At 43.0% G+C, this 11,933-nt stretch overlaps 1 protein-coding gene across 1 annotated transcript; it reads left to right on the forward strand.

Moving 5' to 3' along the window:
* Positions 1-1,044: 1,044 nt before the first annotated feature.
* Positions 1,045-6,307, forward strand: LOC311122364 (NLR family CARD domain-containing protein 3-like; the record flags this gene model as incomplete). Its single annotated transcript, XM_084196730.1, has 5 exons — positions 1,045-1,123; positions 1,690-3,481; positions 3,778-3,951; positions 4,989-5,162; positions 6,163-6,307. Coding segments are annotated over exons 1-5 (2,322 nt in total), but the record flags the coding sequence as incomplete, so codon positions are not given.
* Positions 6,308-11,933: the final 5,626 nt, after the last annotated feature.

Raw genomic sequence — 11,933 nt, forward strand, 5'->3', positions numbered from 1 at the left:
ACATGATTATTTGTCTCTCTGAAATGAAACCATCAAGTGATAGATTTTAAACAAATACATGTCTGTCATTGAACAACCCCATACCATGACTAGATGGTGAAAAAACACACCAATCTCTTTCATAATTTCTTTAAACAATAAAAGTTAATTTACGAACATTTCTGAAAATGGATATATAGCGTTTTGGAATGAAACTTGTTTCCCCATCTGAGCTCAGAGTAGATGAGAGATGTAATGTTTGTCTCTGTTGTGTTGAAGCCCAATCAAGCAGGAGAGACCAGCCTCCCCTGTACCCAGCTGTGTGTCCATGAAGAGTGACCGGTCTATGGGTCATCCTATATGTTTTAGAGAGGGAGACTTTCCTACTGAACAAAGGTAAGAAGAACTCATGGGTCATGGTCAGTGAGTTAAACAACACTGTCTCTAGTCATTTCTCCTCTCCCATTTTCCCATTTATTTTTGTTGTTTTCATAATCCATAGGCTAATCATTTTTTCCATTTTCATAGTCCTAAAACAATATTAAATAAACACAACATTCCCTCCCTGTGTGTGTGTGTGTGTGTGTGTGTGTGTGTGTGTGTGTGTGTGTGTGTGTGTGTGTGTGTGTGTGTGTGTGTGTGTGTGTGTGTGTGCGCGCACTCCCTGGATGAGGAGATGTAATCTCATGTTTTGTCCACAGAAACCAACATCAGAGATCAGAGTCAGAGATTCTCAGTGGTCAGTCTTCCCAGAGTCATCAAACAGACCTGGCCTCCATATTCAGTGTATGTGGTCCTGTTATGTACATTTGTTTTAGTTTACCTCAAGTAAAGTTGATCTGTCAATCATTCATTAATGTGTTAATGAGAAAGCATTTAGTCTCTTGCTTAACTTATTTACTTGATTTATTTCAGTTGCTTGAAGAGAATATTATGACATTTGTTAAGAACGAGCTGAAGATGTTCAAGAGGATTCTTAGTCCAGAACTCCCAGAAGGCTTTGAGAGTCAGAAGCAGGATAAGGAAGTGGTGGATGCTGAAGATGAGAAGCAGGAGAGCAGTGCCAGAGAGGGGGCTCTGAAGATCACACTGCACGTCCTGAGGAAAATGAACCAGAAGGAGCTTGCTGACACACTGGAGAAAAGTAAGAGCTGTCTGCCTCATGTTGAATGCTGTTTTATAACAAACATTTAAAAGCTAAAGTACAGCTAAAGTAGCTGTGTAACTAAGTGATATTGTAGCAGCCTTAACACAACACCTAGTGACCTCATCAAGTAGCAGCAGTGTTGTGGTGATTAATTTAGACAGAGAGAGAGAGAGAGAGAGAGAGAGAGAGAGAGAGAGAGACAACATTAATAATACCATCAGTAATAACAATAATTATATAAATCAGTCACACCAGTCTGTAATGCATTATGAAAACATTTACATTTTTGTCATTTAGCAGACGCTCTTATCCAGAGCGACTTACAGTTAGTGAGTGCATAATTTTATTTTTTTCATACTGGCCCCCCGTGGGAATCGAACCCACAACCCTGGCGTTGCGCCATTCTCTAACAACTGAGCTACAGGGGACCTTAAATGTACACATTTATACAGTCAGTTAAGCGAATCAATTATTATAATTAAACATTTTATAACAGTCCTACAATACTGTTGGCATTAAAACAGACGTAATATTAATATCCTCTGTGTTATTTCTTCATTCAGATGAGCTTGCTATGATTTGCCAACGTGAACTCAAATCTAATCTAAAGAAGAAGTTTCAATGTGTATTTGAGGGGATCGCTAAACAAGGAAACCCAACACTTCTCAATAAGATCTACACAGAGCTCTACATCACAGAGGGTGGAACAGGAGAGGTCAATAATGAACATGAGCTGAGACAGATTGAGACAACAACCAGGAAACAAGCAAGACCAGAGACTGCAGTCAAATGTAATGACATCTTCAAACCCTTAACTGGACAAGACAAACTTATCAGAACTGTGCTGACAAAAGGAGTCGCTGGCATTGGAAAAACAGTCTCTGTGCAGAAGTTCATTCTGGACTGGGCTGAAGGAAAAGCAAATCAGGATGTCCAATTTGTATTTTCATTCCCTTTCCGGGAGCTGAATTTGATGAAAGGGGAAAAACACACTTTCATTGAACTTCTCAATCACTTCTCAATGGAAACCAAAGAATCAAGAATCTCCAACTACAACAAGTACAAAGTTCTGTTCATATTTGATGGTCTGGATGAGTGCCGACTGCCCCTAGACTTCCAGAAGAACAAGATGTGTTGTGACGTCACAAAGTCAACCTCAGTGGATGTTCTGCTGACAAATCTCTTCAAGGGAAATCTGCTTCCCTCTGCTCTCCTCTGGATAACTACCCGACCTGCAGCAGCCAATCAGATCCCTTCAGGGTGTGTTGAACAGGTGACAGAGGTACGAGGGTTCAATGACCCACAGAAGGAGGAGTACTTCAGGAAGAGATTCAGTGATGAGGACCTGGCCAGCAGAATCATCTCACACATAAAGACATCAAGGAGCCTCCACATCATGTGCCACATTCCAGTCTTCTGTTGGATTTCTGCAATAGTCCTTGAACACATACTGAAACATAAGAGAGAAGAGATGCCCAAGACTCTGACTGAGATGTACTCACACCTTGTGGAGTTTCATACCAAACAGAAGAATGAAAAGTATCTTGGGAAAGAAGAGACAGGTCCACACTGGAATAAAGAGAGCATTATGTCACTGGGAAAACTGGCTTTTCAACAGCTTGTGAATGGCAATCTGATTTTCTATGAAGAAGACCTGAAAGAGGCCGGCATTGATGTCAATGAAGCCTCAGTGTACTCAGGATTGTGCACACAGATCTTTAAAGAGGAATGTGGGCTGTACCAGGACAATGTGTACTGCTTCGTGCATCTGAGCATTCAGGAGTTTCTGGCTGCTGTATATGTGTTCCTCTCATTCATCAACAACAATGAGAATCTAATGGATGAACCTCAATCAACGGCCAGCAACTTTATTGCACTGTTCAGAGACACGCCTGAAGTTACTGTCTACAAGAGTGCTGTGGATAAAGCCTTACAAAGTAAGACAGGAAACCTGGACCTGTTCCTCCGCTTCCTTCTGGGCCTCTCACTGGAGTCCAATCAGAAGCACTTACAAGGTCTACTGACAAAGACAAGAAGCAGCTCACAGAGCCATGAAGAAACAGTCAAGTACATCAAGGAGAAGATCAGGGAGAATCCCTCTCCAGAGAGGTGCATCAATCTGTTCCACTGTCTGAATGAACTGAATGACCATTCTCTAGTGGAGGAGATCCAAAGCTACCTGAGATCAGGAAGTCTCTCAGAAGAAGAACTGTCACCTGCACAGTGGTCAGCTCTGGTCTTTGTGTTGCTGACTTCAGAAAAGGAGCTGGATGTGTTTGACCTGAAGAAATACTCCAGATCAGAGGAAGGTCTTCTGAGGCTGCTGCCAGTGGTCAAAGACTCCAGAGCTGCTCTGTGAGTACATAAAATGACATTTAAGTACTAATCATCAGGAAGAAATATTCAGTTTAGAGAAATATATGTATTATAATATGTATATAATATATAATATTAAATAGAAAAACGTACTGAATCAGTGCATTGGTGTTCACATTAGTATAACAATATGACCATACAATTCTAGGAGACGGAAGATGAATCTATATGTTGTTTAAGAGAATAAACCAAATGCATCTGCCATTGTCCTTCTACACTACTGGTGTTAAATTAACACCAGTGTGTTTGTGAAATCATGATGATCTCTCTGTCAGGCTGTCAGGCTGTGGAGTCAGAGAGAAAGGCTGTGCTTCTCTGGTCTCAGCTCTGAAGTCAAACCCCTCACACCTGAGAGAGCTGGACCTGAGTAACAATGACCTGAAGGATTCAGGAGTGAAGCTGCTCTCTGCTGGACTGGGGAATCCCCACTGTAAACTGGAGACTCTGAGGTCAGTATTCCTGTAGTTGGTCAACAAGTGATAACTGTTCACCAGATCCACATGTGTTTACCAGGCACACATAGTCCACACCATATGTGTTTGGACAGTGAAGCTTACAGTTTTACATTTGGTGCTATGATCCAGCATTTTGGATTTGAGATAGAATGTTTCATATTAGGCAACAGTACAGAATGTAAACTTTTATTTGATGTTAATGGTGAGAGGTTAGCATGTTGTGATGTTTCTGAACACTTCTACATTCATGTGGATGCTACTATGATTATGAATAATCATGAATGAATCGTGAATGATGATGAATGAGAAAGTTACAGAGGAACAAGGATCATACCCCCTCTGTTATTGGTAATGGTGAGAGGTTAGCATGTTTTGTTGTAGCCTCTGTAACTTTCTCACTCATTATTATTCATGATTCATTCATGATCTTTCTCAATCATGGCAGTCACAGGCTTGATTTAGTCATTGCGTTCAAAGAATTTGGGACCAAATACAAAAATTCTGACTACTTTAATACACTATAAGTGAATTGGTCAGAATACTTATGACTTCTTCAAATGGGGGACTAGATACATAAAGTGCTTTCATTTCTAAACGGTGAAACAGATATGTATTCAAATACCCTCAAATAAAAGGTGACATTATATACTGTCACCTCATATGAAACATTTGATCTGAAATCCAAAATGCTGGAGTATAGAGCCACATTTAAAATGTTAGCTTCACTGTCAAACTAGATATGGTGTGGACTGTATACTCAATACAATCTAAATCTGACACCTCACTGTCTGTCTTTTGACTAATACTGCTTTTTAAACTGCTCTGGTCAGTATACTCAAATATTTGTACTTTATATGTTTCTCTCTACAAGCAATATTATGATAATTTCTAATAATGATACATTCATTTATGAATAGATATGGCAGGTTTCAGGACACTGATATATTTGAATATGTTGAAAAAATATACTGCCACTATTTTCACCACCAAATAATAGCAGTGTGATTTTAATATGATTTGACTCTGTGCAGGCTGTCAGGCTGTCTAGTCACAGAGGAAGGCTGTGCTTCTCTGGTCTCAGCTCTGAAGTCAAACCCCTCACACCTGAGAGAGCTGGATCTGAGTAACAATGACCTGAAGGATTCAGGAGTGAATCTGCTCTCTGCTGGACTGGGGAATCCCCACTGTAAACTGGAGACTCTGAGGTCAGTATTCCTGTAGTTGGTCAACAAGTGATAACTGTTCACCAGATCCACATGTGTTTACCAGGCACACATAGTCCACACCATATGTGTTTGGACAGTGACGCTTACAGTTTTACATTTGGTGCTATGCTCCAGCATTTTGGATTTAAGGTAGAATGTTTCATATTAGGCAACAGTACAGAATGTAAACTTTTATTTGATGTTAATGGTGAGAGGTTAGCATGTTTTGTTGTAGCCTCTGTAACTTTATCACTCATTATTATTCATGATTCATTCATGATTATTCTTAATCATGGCATCATCAGGATTAATTTAGTAGTGTTTAGAAACATGTTATCTACTCACTTAGACAGAAAATTACTCCAGTCATCATCCACCATTCAGTTACTATTGGGCAAAACATAACCCAAAACACAACCAAAACAAACTGCAAATGCAACCAACGAGTTTGGATCAAAATACTCAACTTTTGACTACTTTAATACACTATAAGTGAATTGGTCAGAATACTTATGACTTCTTCAAATAGGGGGACTAGATACATAAAGTGCTTTCATTTCTAAACGGTGAAACAGATATGTATGAAAATACCCTAAAATAAAAGGTGACATTATATACTGTCACCTCATATGAAACATTTGATCTCAAATCCAAAATGCTGGAGTATAGAGCCACATTTAAAATGTTAGCTTCACTGTCAAAATAGATATGGTGTGGACTGTATACTCAATACAATCTAAATCTGATACCTCACTGTCTGTCTTTTGACTGATACTGCTTTTTAATCTGCTCTGGTCAGTCTACTCAAATATTTGTACTATACATGTTTCTCTCTACAAGCAATATTATGATAATTTCTAATAATGATACATTAATTTATGAATAGATATGGCAGGTTTCAGGACACTGATGTGTCTTAATATGTAGAAAAAATATACTGCCACTATTTTCACCACCAAAGAATAGCAGTGTGGTTTTAATATGATTTGACTCTTTGCAGGCTGTCAGGCTGTCTAGTCACAGAGGAAGGCTGTGCTTCTCTGGTCTCAGCTCTGAAGTCAAACCCCTCACACCTGAGAGAGCTGGATCTGAGTAACAATGACCTGAAGGATTCAGGAGTGAAGCTGCTCTCTGCTGGACTGGGGAATCCCCACTGTAAACTGGAGAAACTCAAGTATGTAGAGGGTTTATGTCAATGTTCATATCAGACATGTTGGAGTTATCAGGCTAGTTAAGACAAACATTCTGACCACCACTTGGACTAAGTTATATAAAGACTGTGTGTGTGTGTGTGTGTGTGTGTGTGTGTGTGTGTGTGTGTGTGTGTGTGTGTGTGTGTGTGTGTGTGTGTGTGTGTGTGTGTGTGTGTGTGTGTGTGTGTGTGTGAGTTCAGGTGTATCCCTCAATGACTGTCTGTTCTTCTGCTTACCGCTACAGTGTGGAACATGGTGGAGAGAACACAATGAAACCTGGACTTAGAAAATGTGAGTGTTGACTGCTGTGAAGAATATGACTAAGAATAAGTCTTAATTCAAGTGAAGTCAAAGTCAAAGACCACCATCATTACTTACTTGGTCATATTAAATATCAGCTGTAGTTCTACAGAAGCACAAATCAGGGACACCAAAGTTTACAAAGAGTTGTTTTGACAATGTGTGTGTGTGTGTGTGTGTGTGTGGTGTGTTCGTGTTACTTTAGAAATGTGTGTTTGTGATCATGCATGCATACCGGTGTGTGTCCAGTGTGTGTGTGTGTGTGTTCAGGATGTGTGTGTGTGTGTATTTAATGGGAATAAGTGTGTTTTATATTACCATACAGTATAACATATGATCATGAGCAAATCTCAAGTTACCTTAACTTCTCCTTTTGATACCTAGAAACATCTACATTAAATGAATTAGTGAAAAGTTAGTTAACATTCTAATGTGAATGATGATGATTTCTAATATTGTGTCTGGTTTCATCCATCAGATGTCTGTGATCTCACACTGGACCCAAACACATTATACAGACGCCTCTCTCTGTCTGAGGAGAACAGAAAGGTGACACATAGGGGAGAGAAATGGCATCTGTATCCTGATCACCCAGAGAGATTTGAGGACTGTGGACAGGTGCTGTGTAGAGAGGGTCTGACTGGGCGCTGTTACTGGGAGGTAGAGTGGAGTGGGTTCAGGGTTGATATAGGAGTGGCATATAAAGGAATCAGCAGGAGAGGAGGGGCTAATGACTGTTGGCTTGGATACAATGACAAGTGCTGGAGTCTGCTCTGCTCTGAGAACAGTTACTATGCCAGGCATAATAATATGTCCACTACCATAGACGTCCCCCCCTCCAGCCCCCACAGAGTAGGAGTGTATCTGGACTGGCCAGCCGGCACTCTGTCCTTCTACAGAGTCTCCTCTGACACACTGACCCACCTGAACACATTCCACTCCACATTCACTGAGACCCTCTATCCAGGGTTTCATCTTTGGTATCATGGCGCCTCAGTGTCTCTGTGTCAAACATAACATGATGTTTCACTCTAATCATGGTCATGTTCAGTAAGACACACTGGAGCAACAATGTTGAATAGCTCTCGAGTGTGTAAACATATGATTGTAAATATTCATGAATACACACCATTGAAGTTGACAGACATTGTCAACTAGAGTCAATCATTAATATAATGTCACTCCCTCTCCCACTCTCTGGCGCTAGACGTCGCCAGTCTACTAACCACCAGTCCTGGCAACCCATCATTAGACACACCGAGCAACCTTCATTACTCACACCTGCTCCTCAACATTACACACACCTGGCAACCTTCAATACTCACACCTGCTCCTCAACATTAGAACCACCTGGCAACCTTCATTACTCACACCTGCTCCTCAAAATTAAACACACCTGGCAACCTTCATTACTCACACCTGCTCCTCAACATTACACCTACCTGGCAACCTTCATTACTCACACCTGCTCCACAACATTAGGCACACCTGGCAACCTTCATTACTCACACCTGCTCCTCAACATTACACACACCTGGTAACCTTCATTACTCACACCTGTGCCTCAACATTACACACACCTGGCAACCTTCATTACTCACACCTGCTCCTCAACATTACACACATCTGGAAACCTTCATTACTCACACCTGATCCTCAAACATTACACCTGCTCCTCAACATTACACCTACCTGGCAACCTTCAATACTCACACCTGCTCCTCAACATTAGAACCACCTGGCAACCTTCATTACTCACACCTGCTCCTCAACATTACACACACCTGGCAACCTTCATTACTCACACCTGATCCTCAAACATTACACCTGCTCCTCAACATTACACCTACCTGGCAACCTTCAATACTCACACCTGCTCCTCAACATTAGAACCACCTGGCAACCTTCATTACTCACACCTGCTCCTCAAAATTAAACACACCTGGCAACCTTCATTACTCACACCTGCTCCTCAACATTACACCTACCAGGCAACCTTCATTACTCACACCTGCTCCTCAACATTAGAACCACCTGGCAACCTTCATTACTCACACCTACTCCTCAAAATTAAACACACCTGGCAACCTTCATTACTCACACCTGCTCCTCAACATTACACCTACCTGGCAACCTTCATTACTCACACCTGCTCCACAACATTAGGCACACCTGGCAACCTTCATTACTCACACCTGCTCCTCAACATTACACACACCTGGTAACCTTCATTACTCACACCTGTGCCTCAACATTACACACACCTGGCAACCTTCATTACTCACACCTGCTCCTCAACATTACACACATCTGGAAACCTTCATTACTCACACCTGCTCCTCAACATTACACACACCTGGCAACCTTCATTACTCACACCTGATCCTCAAACATTACACCTGCTCCTCAACATTACACCTACCTGGCAACCTGCATTACTCACACCTGCTCCTCAAACATTACACCTGCTCCTCAACATTACACCTACCTGGCAACCTTCATTACTCTAACCTGCTCCTCAACATTAGACACACCTGGCAACCTTCATTACTGACACCTGCTCCTCAACATCTCCTCTCTGATGACTTCCCCTTTATCCAGCACTCTGTTGTCGCCCATCAGGCAGTATTGGTTTTGTTTCTATGTTAGACGCTGCTCTTGTTTTGTGTCGGTCCATGTCATTAAACTCACTAACTGCACCTGCTTCCTACCTTACACTTACACACACACACACACACACACACACACAGTGTTGTGTTCAGTAAGTAGAAATGGGTTTTATTTTTTACACAAGATAGGTCAAAGTAATATGGTGGCTGTCTACCGGGACATTGCTTTCACCTGTCCAGTTCTCTCATGTCAGTTGAGATGAAGGAAGTTAGACAGAAAATCCACTGGAACGCCCCTCCTACTGGTTATTAGTGGGAAACTCATCTATCAATCCACTGGGACGCCCCTCCTACTGGTTATTAGTGGGAGACTCATCTATCAATCCACTGGAACGCCCCTCCTACTGGTTATTAGTGGGAAACTCATCTACCAATCCACTGGAACGCCCCTCCTACTGGTTATTAGTGGGAGACTCATCTATCAATCCACTGGAACGCCCCTCCTACTGGTTATTAGTGGGAAACCCATCTACCAATCCACTGGAACGCCCCTCCTACTGGTTATTAGTGGGAAACTCATCTATCAATCCACTGGAACACCCCTCCTACTGGTTATTAGTGGGAAACTCATCTATCAATCCACTGGAACGCCCCTCCTACTGGTTATTAGTGGGAGACTCATCTATCAATCCACTGGAACGCCCCTCCTACTGGTTATTAGTGGGAAACCCATCTACCAATCCACTGGAACGCCCCTCCTACTGGTTATTAGTGGGAAACTCATCTATCAATCCACTGGAACGCCCCTCCTACTGGTTATTAGTGGGAAACTCATCTACCAATCCACTGGAACGCCCCTCCTACTGGTTATTAGTGGGAAACTCTGAGCTTCCTACATGTTATGAACGTAGCATCAGTAACAGGTTGGGCGAGTTGCTCTGCTCAGACGTTGCTGACTCCTGCCAGATCTTCCAACTCCTGGACAGGTGTTTTACATCAGTAACAGGTTGGGGCGAGTTCCTCTGCTCAGACGTTGCTGACTCCTGCCAGATCTTCCAACTCCTGGACAGGTGTTTTACATCAGTAACATGTTGGGTGAGTTGCTCTGCTCAGACGTTGCTGACTCCTGGACAGCTGTTGTACGTATCAGCTTACAACATCATATGCTATAGAAATCTGGTGCCTGACTGCAAAGTCCATGACGTGGCACGGAACCATTGCTCGATGCATGCAACGTCTGAGCAGGGGAACGCAACCGTTAACTTTCCTAACAGTGCGTGTACAATCAAAGATGGTGGATGAATGAAGACGTCGCACTCAGGCCCGTTTACCATTGAAACAATTTGTCACAGTTCCGGTCTACTTTAAGTGGCAATCAGCAGTTGCTACATCTATTAATGATGTGTCCCCATTGATTCTTGAAGAATGTAACTCATAAATGCATCATGAGCTTAGTTGAAGTGTTGTACCCAATCAGAAGCCATAATATAAGCCTGTTTTACTCCAATGTTTGTAAACAAAGAACATGTAAACAAACACTATATAGCCTCAAAACATGGTTAAAACTATCATTTTTATATAATGGATGGTCAGTCCTCGCATCCCTTAGCTCTGTCTATGAATTAGAGAGCCCCATCCCTCAGCTGTTTACTGAATTAGGGGCGGGGCTCATCCCTCAGCTGTTTACTGAATTAGGGGCGGGGCTCATCCCTCAGCTGTTTACTGAATTAGGGCCGGGGCCCATCCCTCAGCTGTTTACTGAATTAGGGGCGGGGCTCATCCCTCAGCTGTTTACTGAATTAGGGGTGGGGCTCATCCCTCAGCTGTTTACTGAATTAGGGGCGGGGCTCATCCCTCAGCTGTTTACTGAATTAGGGGCGTGGCTCATCCCTCAGCTGTTTACTGAATTAGGGGCGGGGCTCATCCCTCAGCTGTTTACTGAATTAGGGACGGGGCCCATCCCTCAGCTGTTTACTGAATTAGGGGCGGGGCTCATCCCTCAGCTGTTTACTGAATTAGGGGAGGGGCTCATCCCTCAGCTGTTTACTGAATTAGGGGCGGGGCTCATCCCTCAGCTGTTTACTGAATTAGGGGCGGGGCTCATCCCTCAGCTGTTTACTGAATTAGGGGCGGGGCTCATCCCTCAGCTGTTTACTGAATTAGGGGCGGGGCCCATCCCTCAGCTGTTTACTGAATTAGGGGCGGGGCTCATCCCTCAGCTGTTTACTGAATTAGGGGAGGGGCTCATCCCTCAGCTGTTTACTGAATTAGGGGCGGGGCTCATCCCTCAGCTGTTTACTGAATTAGGGGCGTGGCTCATCCCTCAGCTGTTTACTGAATTAGGGGCGGGGCTCATCCCTCAGCTGTTTACTGAATTAGGGGCGGGGCTCATCCCTCAGCTGTTTACTGAATTAGGGGCGGGGCTCATCCCTCAGCTGTTTAATGAATTAGGGGCGGGGCTCATCCCTCAGCTGTTTACTGAATTAGGGGCGGGGCTCATCCCTCAGCTGTTTACTAAATTAGGGGCGGGGCTCATCCCTCAGCTGTTTACTGAATTTGGGGCGGGGCTCATCCCTCAGCTGTTTACTGAATTAGGGGCGGGGCTCATCCCTCAGCTGTTTACTGAATTAGGGGCGGGGCTTATCCCTCAGCTGTTTACTAAATTAGGG

Source organism: Coregonus lavaretus (genome assembly GCF_964263955.1).
Source record: "Coregonus lavaretus genome assembly, contig: HAP1_SCAFFOLD_775, whole genome shotgun sequence".
NCBI lineage: Eukaryota > Metazoa > Chordata > Actinopteri > Salmoniformes > Salmonidae > Coregonus > Coregonus lavaretus.